This window comes from Orussus abietinus, unplaced genomic scaffold (genome assembly GCF_000612105.2).
Source record: "Orussus abietinus isolate OABI.00-Male unplaced genomic scaffold, Oabi_2.0 scaffold86, whole genome shotgun sequence".
NCBI classification, from domain to species: domain Eukaryota; kingdom Metazoa; phylum Arthropoda; class Insecta; order Hymenoptera; family Orussidae; genus Orussus; species Orussus abietinus.
In genome coordinates, this window is record NW_019394257.1 from 305,807 (window position 1) to 325,855 (window position 20,049).

The 20,049-nt window shown below is 43.7% G+C and overlaps 3 protein-coding genes and 1 long non-coding RNA gene across 7 annotated transcripts; 1 reads left to right on the forward strand and 3 right to left on the reverse strand.

Annotated features, from left to right (window-relative positions):
* Positions 1-20: 20 nt before the first annotated feature.
* Positions 21-1,794, reverse strand: LOC105694992. 2 transcript variants are annotated; one of them, XR_001103570.1, is made up of 4 exons: positions 1,707-1,794; positions 486-725; positions 256-374; positions 21-80 (listed from the first exon to the last, which is right to left on the reverse strand). It is a non-coding gene; the product is annotated as an uncharacterized LOC105694992 (long non-coding RNA). The 2 variants fall into 2 exon arrangements; XR_001103569.1 differs by lacking the exon at positions 1,707-1,794 and adding an exon at positions 907-1,389.
* Positions 1,795-2,462: 668 nt separating this feature from the next.
* On the reverse strand, positions 2,463-11,529 carry LOC105695131 (regulatory-associated protein of mTOR). Of its 3 annotated transcripts, none has more exons than XM_012416446.2 (23): positions 11,144-11,529; positions 10,509-10,611; positions 10,122-10,363; positions 9,905-10,051; positions 9,652-9,836; positions 9,511-9,570; positions 9,174-9,274; positions 8,959-9,092; positions 8,448-8,831; positions 8,263-8,337; positions 7,928-8,185; positions 7,674-7,817; positions 7,341-7,596; positions 7,199-7,240; positions 6,781-6,926; positions 6,591-6,688; positions 6,415-6,517; positions 6,171-6,334; positions 5,923-6,093; positions 5,603-5,844; positions 5,334-5,498; positions 4,968-5,250; positions 2,463-4,808 (listed from the first exon to the last, which is right to left on the reverse strand). In XM_012416446.2, the coding sequence occupies exons 1-23, from the start codon at positions 11,312-11,314 to the stop codon at positions 4,613-4,615; spliced, it is 3,870 nt and encodes a 1,289-aa protein (XP_012271869.1). In that variant the 5' UTR covers positions 11,315-11,529; the 3' UTR covers positions 2,463-4,612. The 3 variants fall into 3 exon arrangements, with proteins under 3 accessions (XP_012271869.1, XP_012271871.1, XP_012271870.1); XM_012416448.2 differs by lacking the exon at positions 11,144-11,529 and adding an exon at positions 10,833-11,074; XM_012416447.2 differs by lacking the exon at positions 7,199-7,240.
* A 342-nt stretch (positions 11,530-11,871) lies between these two features.
* LOC105695132 (cytochrome b-c1 complex subunit 2, mitochondrial) lies at positions 11,872-14,173 on the forward strand. The gene is made up of 7 exons (XM_012416449.2): positions 11,872-12,027; positions 12,244-12,383; positions 12,473-12,664; positions 12,736-12,952; positions 13,049-13,480; positions 13,610-13,831; positions 13,903-14,173. The coding sequence occupies exons 1-7, from the start codon at positions 11,983-11,985 to the stop codon at positions 13,984-13,986; spliced, it is 1,332 nt and encodes a 443-aa protein (XP_012271872.1). The 5' UTR covers positions 11,872-11,982; the 3' UTR covers positions 13,987-14,173.
* A 2,031-nt stretch (positions 14,174-16,204) lies between these two features.
* On the reverse strand, positions 16,205-20,047 carry LOC105695182 (nucleolar protein 11). The gene is made up of 5 exons (XM_012416533.1): positions 19,860-20,047; positions 19,214-19,748; positions 18,095-19,131; positions 17,816-17,982; positions 16,205-17,467 (listed from the first exon to the last, which is right to left on the reverse strand). Exons 1-4 carry the CDS (start codon positions 19,989-19,991, stop codon positions 17,854-17,856), a joined length of 1,833 nt encoding a protein of 610 aa, XP_012271956.1. The 5' UTR covers positions 19,992-20,047; the 3' UTR covers positions 16,205-17,467; positions 17,816-17,853.
* Positions 20,048-20,049: the final 2 nt, after the last annotated feature.

A 20,049-nucleotide genomic window follows, 5' to 3' on the forward strand; every position in this document is an offset into this window, starting at 1 on the left:
CGGCGGCACTGGCGCGCGTCCTGCACTCTGATTGGTCCGCCGCCGCGGATCTCGCTCCTGATTGGTCCGCTGCCTCTCACCTGAAAAACCCGCGAGTACAAACGCCTTATAAGTGTGAATCGATGCACAGACACACGTACGTAAACGCACTTTCGCTATACGCGCGCTGTAATTAACAATGAGAATATATTACTTAATCATCCGCCCTTCCAGAAATTCTCAATTAACTCTACTCGTAAAATCTCTTAATCTTACCTTGAATTTTGGAATTAACTTCATTCGTAAAGTCGCTATATCTCGCCTTAAATGATGAAAAGCTTCCAGTGATTTTTATCCTGGGTTTCCCGGATTGATATGTCCTTTATTTCAGAATTCTGGAAAGGAGGGAAGACACCAATAATCTCATTACCATGGCGAAATAAATCCGCTTCGGGGTACTTCCCTGAATAACGTGAATAATGCAAAGGTGTTAAGTGGACCCTTACCTGGAGGAAGTCCCGAGGGAACAGGTGTCCCAAAACTCGTCCTTCCAAAAACTGCCAGGGCGTTAAAATCCGTCGGCCTCCCTTTTTGCAGGAGAGTGTCGGAAAGTCAGGTAGTAAAGGCACCTCGAGAGATGGGCGTTCCTCGAGATCCGTCAGAGATAATTGAATACTGGAGGCTGGGAGAGAAGTTCTTCCCGGGCCTCGAGGAAGGAACAAAGGATGCCCCAGCGAGACTGATATCTGAAAGGATAAGTGAACGAAAGGATAAATGCCCTTGCCCCCAAGAGAGCCGTCTAAAAATAACCACTTAGCAATTAAATTAATTAAAAATAGCCTTGTCAAAAGCAGGCGCATCTCTCATAATAAATAAAATATAAATCACGATTAGAAAGCACAGTACACATTATAAATAAAATCTTACTCATGCTAATTTTCCTCTTTAACGCCCTGGCAATGAGTTCTTCCGTGTTACTTCACGCACGGACGTAATTGTGAGTCAATTCCTTGCGAAAACTACATGTGTACATGATTGTACATGATTACTGATGATTAAAGTCATGCGCTTGTCCTCGTTAAAAATCGGTTGAAAGTCTATCGAATAATTATTTAACCCGGCGGATATTTAAATCCCAATTCCTTGGACCGCTTTCAACGGGTTAAAACGGTGAATCAGGAAGCTTCTGATGAAACGTCCCGCCTTCAAAGAATCTCGACGACCTACATGCTCGACTTTACACTTGATTTTCTCGCATCCGAATTACGTAGACGTAGTAAAGTCTCGTACGATTAATTCATTCATACCAGACCGAGTTATCGCGAGTTAACGCATTGCCTAACAGGAGTCAATTTCTCGCGATAACTCGGGATGAATCGTCTGACTTCATCGCCCACGTGCCGAGTGAAAATAAACGCATTGAGTAAACGCACCCAACGCAGGTGAAATTAGACTAACTTAGGTACGAAAGTGCGCAATAAAAAAAGAAGCGTATAAAATAACTGCTCTTGGAAATTTTCAGCTCCAGCGTTCTGCGAAAATACGGAAATTTCGGGATTCTTTCGCAGCCTCCGTAACGTCTTATTCTCGGCCCCAAATATTCGGCTTTAATAATAGTTTCACGGCCGCTCGTTCGCTTCATTCATCCTCCGGGCCCCTGAAAGGGAGGTTAAATAAGAGAGGGTAGAAAAAAAGAAGGGAAAGCAGGAAAAAAAAGAAAGATTCACCTTGCGAACGTGGAGGAAGAAAAGGAAGTCAACCGACGCCAGCCAGAAGTCGGCCAGTAAATTTTCCAATAAACGGCGAAGGTTCGAAATAGGCGTAGCCGGATTCCGAGCTCTCTCTCTCTTCATATATTTACGGGACAAGCCGAAGCGTGAAGGAAACGCAAGCTGCAAAAGATTAAGTTAAAGGCAGCATTTCATCTTTCGAAGTCGGCGGTACTTACTTTGAGGTGAATCTTCTCACCAGGGGCGAAAGTGAGAAGTGACGAGTCTCGCTCGCACTTCTCAGCTAACCTAGGACGTTGAATTTCCTACTCACTGATTTTCGGCTAATTTTCGTAACGATTTCTTGCACTAGCTTACGTTACACGGTTTAATTAAGCGACATACCGTCGTCTTAAGAAGTATCGGTATTTCGAAAATGTAAAGAAAGCCGGTGGCGCCCTCGCGAAAAATGCGGGAAAGTGCGAAAGCGCCGAGGATTCAAAAGTGGCGCCGTTAAGACGACCGTTACAATGTTTTATCCAGGAATAATGGCATGATCGAAGTGCGGCAATTAATTACTAAGTACTCTGAAGATCACATTGTTTTTAACGGCGTCGTCGTGTATGACGTGTGCCTTGAAAAAAATTCAAGAAGCGCGCCGTTTCTACACTCGCGGGAGATTTGAATTTTGAACGGCGCTCAAGAGAGCGGTAAATTCAAATTCGATAAGCAGGCGAACCCCGCGAAATGTATAAAATGACTAACGCATGCATATCCTACATAAGACTAGACTTTATTCACCACAATTACGAGACTAAGCCATCGAGTGAACCACTACCAGTGACTTTAAGAGTAACTCTTCGAAGATCGATTCGAAACCTCCAAATCCGAGTGCGTGCGATTCCCTTCGACTTTATTGTTGTAACAATTCCACTTGGAAGTATGTATGTACACAAGAAGCGGATTTAATTTCTCGGTTCCTCTAGTTAGGTACCCGTCTACGTTATCCGAGCAAAGGGAAAAAAACAAATACCTAAGAGGACAGTTTACAGGCGCTCGTTGCGTGATTATCCGCCATTTTGGTAGCTGCATCGGGACAAGTGACCAATATTCACAAAAGACCTACGCACTTTTTACCCCTGCCCCTCCTCTCGTCCGACTAATCGCGATTTGCTCAAAATTAACCCCTCGACAATAATCTCATTACTTAAACCAAAGACACGTTAATTAAATGTACAGTTCACAATTATCACAAGGTCGCCGCGCGTCCTACTACGAGGCAAAAGAAAATCGATTCTTCCCCATCTCATAAAATACGCATAAATACAAATTTAAGGAAAAGACTGACAAACAAAGTTACTCTCTCTCTCTCCACGTCAGTAATTTCCACTTATTTAACAAATGTTAAAACCAAATTTCCATTAACAAATCCCACAAGCTCATCGAAGGACTCCATGCTACGAAGGGGATATACTTTCCCCTTCGGAAGCAACTTTTTCACTTACATCGGAGGCTAAAAACGAGCAATCTCTTTTCATCGCGCCCTACTATGCATATACACGTGTGTTATCCTATTTAAAAAAAATATATATCGATATATATATATATATTTGTATGTACGCTCTATCAAAAGTCATGCAACGACTTCGCCTCGAGATCGTGTCCACAAGCTTTTAAGCTCAACGCAGCTTTCTCGTCGAAAAACAAAAAGGATACCTAATTGTCGGCCTTCCTTACAACCGTGTATTAAATATCTACGCGAGGAATTCTCCGGAAGACGTTAAATAAAAAGAAAGAAAGAGGAAAAACCGAGAGAGAAAAAAAAAAGAAGGTAATGGCCATTTTCTGCAAAGCGAGCCTCAGATATTTCCAGCTACGAGCGCGTGCCTTCTCGAGCGGTGTTTCGTTTAATAACGAGGGTGTACACGTATGTACAATTAATCGTACCGCATAAATCGCCGGCGAGAAAATTACACGAGAGGCGGCTTGAACGTAAAATCCCGAAATATCTCGCGAGATCGGTCAACAATTGCGAAGCCCTCGAGAAGAGTCTACTTCGACAAAAGCTGTGCTTCTGGCATAACTACATAAAAACCTTAAGCACAGAGATGGGCCAGCATTAATTAACCCGCAATTCTCTAAGTCAACTATAATTGCGCAAACCGCGGTGCAATTAGCGACACTAATCGCTTCGATTGATAAGTGAGATCGATCAGGCAGCGATTCGAAAGCGAGCCCTAAAATCTACAATGAAGAAATGACAATCGGGCCCCTTGCGATAGTGCTCTAATTGCCCTCTAATCGCTGTAATTGATTTTATTCGTAACAGAATCACGGAAGAGATCGAGAGCCCGGTCGATGGATTTGCAACCGGTAATTCCGGCCAACAATCCACGCGAGGAATTAAAGCCTAAATCGGCTAGCATAATTAATGCGGTCCATCTCCGAGTCAAAGCATCCGGAGTGTCGCCGTCGTCCAGGATGAGCGATCAGCTGATCGTCGCGATACTCGTGAGAAAAATTCCCGATTCGAGGAAGTAGAAACCAATGAAAAGGATTAAAAACGGATCATTATCACCGATCAGCCGATCATCGCGACTCGCGATTAGAATTTCTCGCCCCTCCACTCGCCAGGACATTTCCAGGACACCGATCTACTAATACTCGAGAGTATTAATACTACTCGAGAGCCGTTTCTTTCACGTATAAATGGAGATTGAGAAGTAAAGTGCCATCGATCAGCTGATGGCCCCGAAGAGTCCTGGCGAGCTCGGTGGAATTCCTTTTATCTTTCTGGAGAACGTATCGAGGCCCGAATTTCCGTAGGGTCTTCACGCGTCCTCCTCGGAGCTCGTCTGGACGAGGGCCGAGGAGGTCCTACGTTCTCCGAAAACGTATCCCTACAGGAGGTCCATCCGTAACAGTCATCTACGCGGCTCGGAAGCATAGGCCGATATCGAACTGTCGAGGCATCCGGCTCCCAGGACGACGCGATGGGGATGGAAGTTCAGACAGCTGACAGATCCTATGCGAGTCCCCATGAAGCCCTCGTGGAATTTAATAGCGTTCAGCTGCTGCCCGCCGGTATTGTAGACGGTAATGCACTGATGGGAGGAGCCACTGAAACAGGACGTCTAATTAATATCCATGATATTCCTGATATTTATAATATTCATAATGTTCAAACTATTCATAGATCGACATTTCGCCGCAGACGGAAGGAAGTGACTCTTCCAAGGTTTTCGGGGATTCAGGGACAATCATTTAAAATAAGTTTACCATGCAAATATATCCGCAGCCTCATGGACCGCGAGAGCAGTGATGCCATGCGTGGTCTGCACAGTGCTGACCGAAGAGTTCTTCCTAAGGTCGAAGATCTTTATGTCGCCCGTGGTAGAGCCGGACACGAGTCTCGGGGGTAGTCCAGAATTTTTCCTGAGGAATACCCTGAGTACCCAGGCATTGTGTTCCCTCCACGTCATGACGCGAGCCTCCACAGGAGTCAATCTTCGGTCGAACAGTCTGACGGACCCATCGCTACAGCCCAGCGCCATCATGGCCCCTTTACAAAGAGACGTGAATAATTATCGACAGCTTCTGAAGATGCAAGATTCTGCAGCAAGATTCTCTAGCAAGTCTTCGTACCAGTATCATCGGTGTCCAAGCAAGTAGCGCAGCAGTCAGACCCAGTTGGAATGTCAGTTTTCTTCAGCTCCGTCTCAGCATCCCAAAGCCTCACCACTCGCACATCTCCAGTGACCGCCAAAGTAAGAGATCTCTGTTCCCAGCTGGTGACGAGTCCAGCAGAAGCTAAAAGAAATAACCTGAATGAATTTAAGGTCTACCGGTTCAATCCACAAATATACATAATCCGTCTAGTTTGCTCTTCGCTTTTCAAAGAATATTCTAATCACCAGGAGCGCTCTTCGAGGCAGGCTGGACATCGGCCAATGCCTGCCATGCAGTGAGCAACGTAGGGTCCCTGCCCATCAGGCTGCAATAGTTCTTCCAAATCCTGACGGAGCCATCATCGGAGCCTGCCATTAACAGTGCAACGTCATGAGAATTAATAAACTCCAAGGCGGTCACTCGAGAGGTTTTGCTGCCTCGGCTGGTGCAATAAGTCAATTTGGTGCCAGTCTCCCAGTCCCAGATCCTACAAAAATTGTAAGAACAAACATATAAACATATAATTATTATTTCAGGACCAGAATTCACTTATCGAAGAACCAACCCGAAGGAGTCCTTCGAAGCCACAGCCAGATGTGTTTCGAAGGGATGGAATACCAAGACCTCAGGAGGTTGTGGACTCCGAGCATGGAACACCTGAGACTCTATTCTACTATGAACGGCCTTTAGCTGTTCCTCCTTGGCGTCCCTTCGTTGCCTTTTATTTCTCAGATACCTGGAAAGTGAAACAATTTTAATATAAGTCCAATTGTATTATAATATTCATTAAGGTGTTGCATTAATCCAGGTTACCTCCATTCGCGTTCATAATGTGCTCTGCTTTCTACGTCGTTCGTGGATTCGGTCTCGGATTCTAAACTAACTGGTTGCGCAAACTGTGCACAGCTCCATTCCACAAATTGAGAAGTCGTTAAAGGATTCTTCACGCCAGGAGTCTCGTCCGCCTCTTCCGATATCTTAAAAACAAATATTTTATATCAGACTTTTCCTTAGCATTGTCATTAAATTAAAATTCAATATCAATGCGGAATTTTACCGTGTTAGGAATCGGTTTCCTCGAGCGATTGGGATGCGAGGGAATCCTTGAAGAGCGCATAAGATCCGAGTTGACACTCGGTGGCGACTCTCCTTTCCCACTGCTACGAATGAAAATAATTCATTTAGAATTCATTAAGAATTATCCAAAGCAACTGAGAGATTAAATATAAATACCTTAGGAAATTCGTCCTATTAGATGGCGAAGGTGGGAGAGAAAACGAGGAGGATATCTTGGTTTCTATCACCTCCTTCGGAGCCGAAGACTCCTTCACCTGCGATCCAGAATAAATTTAAACAATTCTATAAATCTAAACCCCCAATTAGATTGACATATCGTCAACACTCTTAATTATTTCTTAATCACCTGACTGCGTATATGATTGGTGACTTTTTGACAAATCGCAGCCACCGCAGGATGAGGATCAGTGTCGAGTCCACACAGTCCGTGCCAAAGTTTCATATAGACACTGCCATACGACAAACTGGGTAGATTTCCCAGAGAACTGTATCCTGCGTCAAAACAGCAATTATTAATCACTAATATCCTCTAATAACTCATCGCTAGCCAGAAAACCAGTAACACCGATTCCCGACACCTCCTCCGAGCCTTAAACCTTAACCTAAAAATCCCTGGCAGCAAAATAAAAACAAACGGGGAGACAATGTAAACCGAGGGCAAAAATCCAAAGCACCGAGCACTAATATCAATGATAACAGTAATACTAATATGAATAATAAAAATAGCGTTAATTTATTGCACACATATTCCGAGCGTTCATTACCAAGTGACTCGCAAGGTTTCCTCACGAACTCCCAGTTATTCCCTGCGGCATAACCAGAGGCAGCGTGGCAATATTAACAATGATTAGTATTTTTCGTAATTTTAGGACACTCGGGAAATATTAATAAATGATTAACCCTCACCCAGACTGCTGATGGATGATGATGAGGAAACACGTTTAATGCGATCGGGTCCAAAACCGTCAGTAGTGTCTACAGTGTAGGTATTGTTTGGCAGGAGCATCTTCAATCTATCCCTGGAGCCGATCCTTCGCATCCCACTGAAAGGAGATAGGGTCTCGACGACGAGGTCCTTGCGACTGTTCTCTTCGGCAAGGGCCAAGGTGACGAAGGAGTTCTCGAAGTGCAGGACCATCCACTGGAGAGCGACTACCAGTTCCTTAAAAACAAATTTTCACGTTTTTCCGCGTTACCCAAGCTTCAATTTTTGCGACCATGTTCCACGGATTTGCATACCTTTCTGACCAAAGGACACATGTCATAAGTGACCGTGTTCAGGATCGTCATCGCGATGATCTGGTCGATATTGTTGGCGTGTTCACTGCGTTTAGTCACGCTGTTGATGAAAGTTCCCAAGGCGTAGACGCTGGCAGCACGAACCTGCGAAATTTGAAAACGATTTTTTTAGACCACCGATGAGTACTAAAATGTAATCCATGTGATGCAGGAAGATAAATATTCCATCATAGGCTTAATTAAACGTTAATTACCTCAGGAACGGGGTCTTGCAGCAAGGTATACAGTTTCTCATGAGCTATGTCACGAACTCCGCACCACCTTGCCGTATCGTAATTGTGCCAAAGCCTTCCGAGGCACAGACAAAGCCACTGACGAAGCAAAGGATTCGAGTCTCCCAGCTGCTCGAGACAAATTGAGACTAGACTGCCTTGCAATGCAGCTTCTTGCCCCTGGGGATAGTCGTTTACGATACTAGCCAGGACGAAAGCTGCCAGCGTTCTGTGCTCGCTCTTAAATCGGAGACAATTGTCATTCTTTATCGACTTTCATGACACTTAAGATGCACAATTAATATTCAATGTCCTACCGGCATGGAGCCATCCTGGAGCACCGATAAGAAGTATTTGTAACCACCGTCTCGTACCAGATCTGCCTGGCATGTCTGTAACCCCGAACAAGAAATTTCTATAAAGTTAGGCTATACCTTGTTTGGAGTGGTCGTACAAGAATTCACTAGACACTACTTCACCGAACACTTAACACTCGACTTACACTGTCTACGGCGAGGATTTTCGCCCAGATGAACACGAGAAGAGGCCTCAACTCCCTGGCATTGCTCTGCAAGAGCTTCAGCACGTAGGGAAATATGCCGACACTTAATGCAAGATTGACAGCCCATGGGCCAAGATCGAGAAACCGACCGAGGAGCTCGAGGGCCCGTAGCCTATGCACCTGACTGAGTAGCACTTGCAAAACAATTGGCAGTTGTTCCGGAGGATTGCGGGATTTCGAGCCAAGAGTTAACCAGACTTGAAAAGCCGTTAATTGTTCCTCGAAGAATGGCGAATGTACGAACTGGTCCTCGGACTTCATAATTACAGGAAGCTGAGCGAGACAGAGATCCAACGCAAGATCCCAAGCTTGCCACATGGGGTGCTGAAAAGTTATGATGTTAATAATTTAATAATAATACTAAAGGTTAATAATTATAGTATAAAATATTCTATCTAATCTAAGTTATTGAACTGTTATGGAGTATCTAAATAATGTCACCGATACTTGCCTGATAAGTAGGTGGCAGCTTCGGGGATGAAATTGGAGTGCAATCGTAGGAGCGAAGGATCCTCTCCGCCAATAGGAAATTCCTAAACAGGCTAGCAACTAGTAGATCTTGTCTAAATAGGCTCTGGAACAAATCTGAAAAAGTATAATTATACAGTTTTAAAAGGTTCCACTAAAATGCAGGCTCTAACAAATACCTGGAGAATTTAAATGTACCTCTCGGTAAGGTGTTCCATGCTATTGTGTCGGTGATGGCCGTGAAGATCCAGTTAAGCTCTCCCAGCATCGTCCTCCGATCGCTCAACTGACCAGGGATTCTAAAAATAAGTAACAAGCCTAAATGTATTAACCATTTCCCATCGGCAATTTCTATTTATTATCGTCTCAACAATTTCAAGTGATTCCAAGCAAATAATTCACTCGCGAATACCAAAAGCTCTGACGACATTCAACGATAAATCAAATAGCCGACTCATCGGTTTAACAATATCAAAACCAAATAAACAAATTTCCTTGGAAACATCTTGCAACAAAAAGACATGAACTGTCTTACTTATCGATAATATCCAGAGACACATTGGGTACTAATTTAGACGTGTTCTGCATTACAAACCTGAAAAAAATAAATTTATATCAGACACCAATAGTATTTAAGATTTCCGTGTTTAATTATTTATCAATAGAGTGTACGTACCAACGTAGAGCTATTTTAATTGGAGTAGTGAGGCACGATGTAAAAATATCAGCTGGTAGGTCCGGATTCATCGGTAAAATCTGGTTCGCAGCACAGGCTGCGAGCTGGATGCAATTCTTATACGACGGTGCAGTTGCTCCAGCTACACCAGTTGCTCGGTTCTGTTGAACCGCTTGCTTCTCCATCTACAGGTGAAATTTAGACGGTTTACTTCTTGCCATCGAAGACAGTCCGACCGTTTTCTAGTAAAGACCTCGTATTCCTTCTCGTGCTGATCAGCAAACTGGTGGAAAGACTCTACGATGATTCCTGCATTGGAACAATCGTACACATAGATGGAGGGTGCGCCCATCCACGTCTGTAGGTCGTACACCGACAGGGGAATATATTGTGTATAAGTCTGTAAATGCAGTAAAAATATTAATAATAGTTTCTAGGGTACAACATATATGAAAAATGTATCAACGAACCCTATTGAACACCCAAATTTCTCCATTACTCGTTGGCTTTGGAACACCATGCCCGTTGTAATGGAAGAGCACTCTTTCCTCCTTAGCGTTACGACGAAGAGAGGTACACAGTTTCTTGACCTCCTCTACCGTAGGGTCCAGACTTTGCTTATACCTTGCTCGAGGTTGCCACCTTTCGTATTGCTTCTGTAAGTTTGAGCCGATCATCTCGAGAGCCTTTTGTGGACTCACAGACAAAGGGTCTACGATAAACAAAATGTCCTTTCTCAGAATTTAAACAATTCGTAGAACTGCATTAATCTAGATACAATGGTTGACATCGATGCATATCATATTAAATAATACTGTTAACATGATTCTTTTAGCTATAGGAATAAACGAAATTACCGATCCAACATTCAAGTCGTGCGCAAGGCTGAGTCTTGACTATGTCCGGTGGGTCGACGCCGACATTCAGACACAGGACCAGCGCCACGCTGACGGTTTTCATCTATGAAAAATAACCCAAAACGTATCCATAAATTATTGCTCCTAAAATAATGACTTAACTAAGATTAATACACGACTAAGTACAAAGAATGCTACAACAGGTCTGACTAAAATATAGTTACTATAATCTAAACAACGGAAGACACTGACAGATATTTTAAAGCGATCGCTCCCATTCTATAACCCCTTAAGATAAAAATACAGCATCTTAACCACACTTACAATGTCAATCTATACAGTTTGATTTCCAAAACCTGACGGTCATTCCGAACTGCGAGATGCCTCAAACCTTATTTACATACAATCTAAACCACCTACGTTACAGATCCTATTCACTTTGACACGAAAGCTTCATTGCCAGAAGTCGACTTTAAACAACGATCGCAATGTAATACATTTTGACAGTCTACGAGCTAGCCTCGGAGAACCAAGGGACGCCCTGAAACACAAGGCAGAGAAGGTCAACGCAAGGAGTTAACCTCCAAGGTGAAGGAAAACGACTGAAGGTGAAAATTCTCAAGGAGGAACCTCACCCGTTCCTTCATGCGCCAGGTCTGGGTGATACAGTTAACGCCCTCGATGGTGGCAGTGTGTCTGGGTTTGCAAAACGCGATGGGCATTTTCCAATCCTCGTCCTGGGGATTCTTCTCCTCGTCCTCGGTGCTGCTGCCGCCGCGGCGCGGCCTCGTCGCAACGAGCGACATCGTCCAGGTACTCGCGGCTCCGGGCGGTGCGACACGTGCGACGGGCTCCACCAGGTGCCCTAGGGTGCCGTGGTCATCGACTTTGAGGTTAGGCGCGCACTACACACGATGGAGGGCGACCAAGGAGTAGAATCGGACACGGGAATCAGCCGCGACTCTACACAACCTTTGGAAATCCTTAGGGAGTCCGCGAGTTTACCTTGGCGGCCACCATGTTGCGCGAGTACAATTGAATTGACCACGAACTAAAAAGTAGTAGAGAGCCACCTTCGCCCTGCACATTTAGCAACCACTTGGGCTTAGTTTACACCGATTTGGTACGCGCATTAAATCCGTGGATTTATCAAAACTGTCAGATCTGCAGATTCGATAGTTATCGAATCGAAACAGCGCCCGTATTTTATTGAAACAATGAATTACACACATGTTTCTAGGACAACTGAGGAATATTTGAATTTGTACTTAATTAATAAAATTGAGGCACTTATTTCATATGGTATTTAAGGAATAGACTGAAGGAGGAATTTTTTCCGATATTCGAGAAGGGATTCAAATAGGCGCCATGTTCGAAGGAGTCAACGCGTGCGCCATCTGTCGGTCGATTCTTGTTGGACGTCTTCTCGAGAATCTCGGCCAGCCGATTCCTTTGACGGAGAAACGGGAGAAAAATGGCTTGCTCGGTTGTGCGGGCGCCTATTTTGCGCAATTCCTCGGTAAGTTTCGAATGTTTCTTCTTTTCTGACTCCGTCCCAGGTTCTTTTGGGTCTTCTAATGCCGTCTCTTGTAAGGTGCACCCCATCATAGGTCAACCACTACAGAGACAGGGTGTTATGTAAAGGAGATTCTTCTCCAGTTAATTTAATTCTGAATTCACGACAATTTCAAGAGATTACAGATAACACTAAAAGCAACGTGTTTAATTATTTCAGGTCCGCCACTATGCAGCTGTAGCTGCTGCTGCTCAGTGCTCCGCAGCGAAAGGTCCGGAGAGTCAGGTATTGAGCAACAAAATTATCATCGCAGCGATCGAGAACAATAGTCCAGTCACCCAGATTTCCATCCTCTTCAAGTACGGCAAGAGATGAAGCATAGTCTAAAATATGTCATGAATTCGTTGTATTAACTAGTGGCAATTTATAACGTACAATGTAACGACAGAGCTGGCTCAAGGAACGAGACCTACGATACCCAAGGAACCGCTCACCTCCTCCGGGTAGCTGCAGGCTTGTCTTCGAAACGATCATCCAACTTCGGTATCACTAGAAACATTCAACAGCTTGGTGGCAACTTAACAGCTGTATCCGATCGTGAGAGCATCGCTTATACCTTGCAGGTCACTCGGGATCACGTGTACGTCCAAGGAACTTATATCATTTGATAATCTATATTGTCCATTAACTCAAAAATGTGTTTTGGTACAGCGATGCTGCATTGAGCTTCTTGGAAGATGCTGCTACCAAGCAAGTCTTCAAGCCTTGGGAAGTATCAGACCAGTTTCCAAGGCTGCGATACGAACTCTCATTAATTCCTGACACAGCTCGACTTGTAGAGCTCCTGCACAAGGCTGCATTTCGCACAGGTCTAGGATATTCTCTGTATTGCCCAAAGCGACAGGTCGGAAAGATCAGTAATGAAACGGTAATGTTATTCCCATTAATTTCGTCTAGAATTAAATCACTAATTTAAATACTCTATAATTGGTTCTCTTATTGTATGTAATATAAACAATTTCAGCTACAACACTTCGTGAATACATGGTTCTCTGGATCGAGATGTGCCGTGGTAGGCACTGGAGTGGCACTATCGGACTTGCAGTGCTTCGCGCAAGGGCTGGAAATCAGCTCTGGCGATACCTGCAACGAAGCATCCAAGTATTACGGTGGTGAACTCAGGAAAGAGCGCAACTCTCCACTGGCCAGTGTGGCTGTCGCAGTCGAAGGAGCAAGTTTGAACAATGAGAAAGATGCCCTGGCCTTTGCCATCCTACAGAGAGCAGCTGGCACTGGGCCACGGGTTAAATGGGGATCCAGTATAGCTCCGCTGCACAAAGCTGTTGCCGCTGCTGCAGGACAGGATCCCTTCGCTGTCACTGCCTTCAATGCTACCTACAGTGATTCTGGACTCTTTGGCTTCATCCTTTCAGCCCCTGGCAATATTGCTGGACCAGTACGTACTTATACCGTGCTTTCATTCCTAACAAAAGATTTATAATTAATTTATAATTAAGATATTAGATATTTCTTTAAAGTACCGCAAGGAGATTAGGTTCACCTATAATGAACTATTTGTTTACAGCTGACAAAGGCTGCGTACAGTTGGCTGCGCTCTCCCAAGCTGTCGGAATCTGACATCACGCGTGGCAAGAACGACCTGAAAGCTGCTGTTTTGGCTGCAAGTGAGAACGGCAACACACAATTGGAATGTCTTGGACAGCAGGCTCTGTTAAAGGGACGAGTAAGCTCTGTTGCTTCGATTGCTGCAGAGATCGATAAAATCACTTCCTCAGATGTCAAAAGTGTAAGGGAAATAATTTTCATTTTATTGAAAGTGAGGTTTACAGTGGAACTGAGTATCGTTTCTGGATGCAGGTTGTTGGGAAGCTTAGCGGAAAGGTGTCATTGGCAGCGATCGGTGATCTCAGCACAGTGCCATATGCTGATCAACTCTGTTAGATTCTAGAGTCTAACATTCCACCGCTAGTAAACGAGAGTGACTACATTGAGATCTATTTAAAGGAAAAAAAAAGTCGGAATCATGCAGGACTCTCGTTTTGTTCTAAAGAACGTAACGGTGATCTGCTCTTCATTGCAATTCACGAGTAATTGTGTAAATATTTCAATAAAAATTGTTTAACCCTAAGTGCATTATTTTTCGAAGAATAATATTAGTGTTAATTCAGTGGCGGAAAATGATTAAGAACAAGTGAACGGTCTTCAAAACATGTGAGTATCGATTTAAATTCTTCTGGATGTACGGTCTGTCATATTTGTCATTGTCAACAATTGTCACAGTAATGTAGCTTGAAATTCTTAAATTTATTTCCAACTTGTGTAATTCATACTCACATCGAGCCATGACTAATGCTTCGGAGAAATTTGTTTGTCTCACGGGAGAGCTTGCATTCAAAAGCGAAGTTCTTTAGTGAGTCTTCAATCTCTGAAGAGCTTTCACTCAATGTGAGAACACTTATTCTCAGTTCTTCCATCGAGATGTCTCCCACAAACTATCTTTCCCCTGTAGTCTCAAAAACTTAACGGTGTTACTCCAACTTGCATCCATCGAAGAGGGTGAAGCCAACATAATCCTGACTGCTCCACAGTATTTAAAATGGCAGACAGAACTGCAAATCGGACACGCCTACAGAATAAGCGAGCTGAAACGATGTTCAAAGGCCTTCGGAGTGAGCTGACCACCAATGTTTCAGAAACTTCACCACCGATAGCTTCCACATAATCATCGGTCCCTTTTCAGACCGAAAGATCTCAAGAGTTCTTTCTACCCACCGTTGACTCGACTTATCAGGAGCTTCCCCACGTTCGCCCTGACCCTGACTTCTCCAACTACGTCAGCGTTTCTGTAAGCACGATCAGATTAAAAAAAATTCAGGTATTTCTTTTTTAACTGTCTCATCTCGGAACTTGATATCCAGGGTCGCGTGGTGGAGGAATGTCCAGATTTCTGCATCTACGTTCTGGAGAATGGCGAAAGGGTGTGTCTTCTATATCTGCTGGATCATGCAAAAATGTCCAAACCAGAGCCAGGAGATGTCATCTCCGTAGAGAATGGACACCGATGTGGGAACCACGTGGTGGCCTGTGCCAAGACTTGCGTTACCTTCCACAAAATGGGAAAATCCATCGATAGAAAGAATTCTTCCAATGAAAGCTTACAAAAACTCGTGCAAAATCTTCAACTAGGCTTCAAGGACGTCTTATGGATGAGCAAGCAGCTGCCAGTGTTGGGGACGAAGTTCCCATCCGGAGGTCCAGTGGATCCCAGACAAGTGCTCGCAGTCTTCCTTCGAGAAGCCTATAAATCAAAAACCCGCAGACAATGTATTAGATTCCTGTCCTATGAGTTTCTTTCGAAGGAGCATTTCTGCCCTGCCTTCCAGTCTGTGTTGCCCATGTATCGGTTAGCCACCATTGAGCAGGTGTGCAGCTTCGTGCCGGAGAACAGCCACCCTGGTTCTAGGTTATGGACGTTCTGGGAGTTCCTGATCAGTTACAGAAAACCAAAGGAAACCTACTTGGTCGGCAACCTTAGGATTAACGAAAGCTCTGGGGAGCTGAGACTTGAAGACTGCACAGGCTCTGTTAGGTTATGTGTTCTTGAGGATGGTGACAGTCCCGTCAAGCTTTTTACTCTCCTCGATAGTTGTGTCTTCCTCAGTGATTATGTCTACGTAGCGGAGAAGTTTCACCTATCAATGGGGAATCCTGTAACCTGTGCCGTGGCTGTCAAAGTTGGCAACGTAGTACCCTTGCTTAAGAAATGTTCTTCGGTCTGGTTCTACAGGAACGTCTTCGAAGACCTGCCGATGCAGATGCTTGAACCTGTAAAATGCTACGATCTCATCCCTCGTGTAACTCTTCCCTTGTACTCAAGACAATTCTGCGTAGTTCTGCATAAGGTGACTGAAATTTAAACCGCTCCTTTTACTCATCGGTGAGTGAAATAAGATTAGAAAGGACTTACTTATTTTCAGTACCATTCTTTCTTTTAAGAGCGCAGTTGCGTATGACTTTCAATCAAAGGGGCCCGAGTTCTTTCTCTACGTTTGCTTAATCGGGCCCAGAGAAGACATGATTTCTGATGACAAACAGGATTTGGACCTCAGGAAATTGGTCTTCGGAGAGAAGCATATACTGCGATGCACCGAAGGGTTCCTACGTTGTTATGCATTCATTGCAGACTGGATAGTTCTCGAAATAAGGACAAATCAAGGAGAGACCTTGAAGTCGTACGATTTTATCTTGAATTAAGTCAGATTATGTACAAAACAATTAGTTTAATTAGATTATCCCGCGTGGAAACAGTGGAAATGCTTGGACTCTACCACAGAGGTCGAAGATAGTTCTACTGGATTATAATTTAGGCCCACCACCGGATAAAGTTAGAATTCACAGTGTATCGAGTGTTTTAAAATGTCAGAGGGATCAGCTCTGGAACATCGAGGGCATCATCATCGACAGGAGGCACAAAAGGCGAGACGAAGTAATTACCACTCCACCAACTGGCTACGGAGTGTATGGTAAGTCTTTTCTCAGTCCATAAACTGTCCTTCACTAATTGTGGTAATTTTTAAAAGTATGCAAATCACGGTACTCTTTAATTCAAATCTTCTTTCACTGAATTTTCGTAGAGAACTGCACAATAATTTTGACACTGCTCGATACTCAGACCCTGGACACGATAAATCTTCATCTGGAAAACTTGGAATCCAGTCTTTATCTCTCTTGCTTGGTACTTGGAGCCAGAGTCATTGCCAAATATGTGACAGCGGTGAAAAAGTCTCCCCATGAATTTGAGACTACTAAGCTGTCCACGATTCTGGTGTCCGATGTAAAGGATGTCACTGATCTGAAGGCCCGATACTTAAAGTATGCCAGGCCTCAGTTAATTCCCTCTAAGTCATCAGTGGTTCCTGGAAATTTGGTCTGGATCGATTTGAAGCATTCTGCTCTTGAGAGATGCGAACTCCAGGCTCTCTGCCTCGACTGCAACTCACTGTACACTAAAGGAGTCTGCTCGAAGGAAAATTGTACAAAGAGCAAAGGCTATGCAGTCTTCGCCGAAGCCAGGTGATCTCACCTTTCACTGATTTTCACATTTGTCACTGACACACGACATATAATATTATCGCAACAGGTGTATCATCGAGGAAGATCCCAGTCGACTTGTGATCCACGTGTTGAATGACCTTGTTCGTCAGCTGGTCAACTTCTCGATAAAGGAGTACACCGAGTTAGCCACTGTAGTTGCCGATGAAGGAAGTCTTGGTTATCGCATGGGGTCTACTCTAAGGCACATCGAAGGTTCTCCCCAGCTCTTCCAAGTATTCTGCAGCCAGCTGTTCCTAGAAGATGATTGCATCGTCGCCCAATGCAGACTTAAGAATCCTGACGATTCCGATGATGGATGTAGGTGTACCTATATATATTATATTTGGATATCTTTATATATCTTTAACTTGTTTAAACAATGTTTTAACTCTACAGGTTATAAAGTATTTGAAGAGGACAATGATAATTCAACCCATCTCATTGCACTGTGCTTGATTCGAATACCGAAAAGGGAGTTAAAAGGCGAGCATTAAATGAGAAGTGATCGACTTCCCTTTTATACTTTTATCATATAAAATACATAAAGAAATATATATATATGTTTACAGATTTTTAGTGCTATAGTTTCAAAAGTCTATGCTTCGATTGCAATGGAAGCAAAGATTAGCCTCGCACGAGATGCGAGTCTGTCAGAATTGAACGTTAGGTACCTAACCTCCAGACATTGAATCCTTTCCTTCGTTAATTCATGACTCAATACAGCTTCACTTCTTCTATAGAGTAGAATTTGTTGAAATCTCTTCTGGAAGGCTTCAGAGGTTTACCATTGACTATCCTCTGCAACATTGGCCTGAGATTTTCAAGCTCTTTTAATAACTGAAACTATAGAGAAGCATACAGAGGTTACTTCGATTAACTTCTTCAAACATTGTTTCATTGATAAAAAAAATATTTTGATTAAAATGTAGGAAAATAAAGTAAGATCGTTATTTACATGATTTTCCAGTGAAGTCTCAAGCTTGCTCAGAATCTTCAAGACCTCCGGGTCTTGCGAAAGGATATAATGTTGGTAATGCGAGTCCAAAAGGTGCGCAGTCCACTCGAGCAGCCTGTCATCGTTAGGACTTGACAAGCAGTTATCCAGCTCTTTGCTGTCAATTTTACTCACCAGGTACTCAAGCAATCGTAACGTCTCTGTGAACGTCAATTCACTCTTAAGATGCGATAATAACGAGACCTCGGAGTGGTCGGCACTTAGAATCTTATCAAGGAACTCGTTTCTCGACGGTGAGTAAGATCCAGTGGATTTGTGTGCAGTTCCATTTTGCACTGGCTGGAAACTTCTCTCCGGTGTTCTCAGGCAACAGGAGAGAAGAGTTGCTACGAGTTTTTCTGGCATGTCCTTAAACTTGTCTAAACACCACGCTATCGTAGCAAAGTCCTTTGCCTCAACGAGCTGAGGAATCAAGATCTCCTGTATCGCTGCATCGCTTAGACCTTCCTTTACATAGGAGGATATTTGTTTTGCAATCTTCTTTGGCATAACTCCTTTAGCAGAGAACTTTGGCGGAGAACTCGTTTCAGAATGATTTCCCCAATTAGCGTTTATCGCTTCGTGTATCACTATGACATCTTTTTCCTCTTCGTTCCCATCTTCTTCGTTTACTCCTGCACGAGAAGATCCTAGCAATGCCTCGATCCTCTGCGGAGCAAGATAATATGGAGCCACTGCCAAATGGCGATTAGCTGCAAGCAATAATTTATCTTCCACCCTCCACAGCTTCGCATCTCTTGTGTAGAGTTTCAATTTCTGTGTTGCCTGTGTCAGCTTGAAGCGAACATTATAAATGATCAGGACGGCTCCTTCCTCTAATGCATCCGCCCCATATGCTGCTATTGTACACTCATTCAACGCTGTCATCACCACTGGATGCTTTGTGCTTAAAGTCGTTATCATGCCAATTGTGGACCCAGGGACAGATTCGGTTGTATTTCCTGTTATACAATAACTATACAGCCTGCCAGTGGACCCTGAAAATTAATTCCATATTAATACACTTTGACAACTGGAATTCCCAAATGATTATGACCTATCTGACTAAAAATAACTCACATAATGTTAACAAGTAAGCATTATTCTGATTCTGAGTTACGACGTGACCAACCAAATCTTCCGAAGTTTTTCTTAGGTCCAGTCTTTTCACGTTCTGCCGTTCCTCTCTATAGGTATCGTCTTCCAAAGGGACGACTAAGTAATTATTGCCACTGTCCAACCTTGTCAGCATACAAAGGTACGTCTTTCCACCTGCATGTACTAAATTGCAATCGACTATCTTCTCTCCAGGCTTTAGAAGGTTCTCCCCTTCGTCCCACGTCTTCCGATTCTTCAAAGCCCAAGCAAGAGAAGCACAGGTTCCGTTTTGTCTGACCAAAACTGGCGACTCCCCATCTAGATTAACAATCGTATGCAAGGGGTATTTAAACTTGTGTCTTTTAACTTTATCAAGATCGTTCTCCTCCTCCGACCACACTCTGATTTGAATTTCATTGAAGACTGCCACATAACGGCTCGTCGTCCTGTCATAGATAACCTGAGTTGTCAGCCGTTCCTTACTCGACCAACTGCTGACTTGCTTTAAATCCTGCAACTGTAACGACAACATGGTTAACTTTTAACTTATCATACCTAGAATATTTCAGTAATGGCAAGAAATACTCAGAAATAGTTATGCGTAACAAAGGAGCAAGGGAAACCTAACCTTATATCGAATAACAATATTCCTGCCTAGAGTTACAACCGCACAGCCGCAACTGGAATCTTTTTCCACGCCAAGCAGACTTTGTTGATCGATTAAAGGACACAAAGTGTAATACGAGTTCAATTTAGCCATTTCTTGTAATAATTGATACCGTACTCAAGTAAATCCAACGACACGCGGAAAGTTAATT

Excerpts from the sequence above, each read along its gene's own strand:
- LOC105695131 (XM_012416446.2), bottom strand. The coding sequence starts at position 11,314 with ATGTCGCTCGTTGCGACGAGGCCGCGCCGCGGCGGCAGCAGCACCGAG. Across the intron at positions 9,837-9,904 it reads AGCACGAGAAGGAATACGAG|ATGGAGAAGCAAGCGGTTCA; the intron begins GTCTTTACTAGA and ends TTTCACCTGTAG. Across the intron at positions 5,499-5,602 it reads TGCCTCGAAGAGCGCTCCTG|CTTCTGCTGGACTCGTCACC; the intron begins GTGATTAGAATA and ends TATTTCTTTTAG.
- LOC105695182 (XM_012416533.1), bottom strand. The coding sequence starts at position 19,991 with ATGGCTAAATTGAACTCGTATTACACTTTGTGTCCTTTAATCGATCAA. Across the intron at positions 19,749-19,859 it reads ATATTGTTATTCGATATAAG|TTGCAGGATTTAAAGCAAGT; the intron begins GTTAGGTTTCCC and ends TTGTCGTTACAG. Across the intron at positions 17,983-18,094 it reads AGACTTCACTGGAAAATCAT|TTTCAGTTATTAAAAGAGCT; the intron begins GTAAATAACGAT and ends GCTTCTCTATAG.
- LOC105695132 (XM_012416449.2), top strand. The coding sequence starts at position 11,983 with ATGGCTTGCTCGGTTGTGCGGGCGCCTATTTTGCGCAATTCCTCG. Across the intron at positions 12,953-13,048 it reads GAAAGATCAGTAATGAAACG|CTACAACACTTCGTGAATAC; the intron begins GTAATGTTATTC and ends AAACAATTTCAG. Across the intron at positions 13,481-13,609 it reads CTGGCAATATTGCTGGACCA|CTGACAAAGGCTGCGTACAG; the intron begins GTACGTACTTAT and ends ATTTGTTTACAG.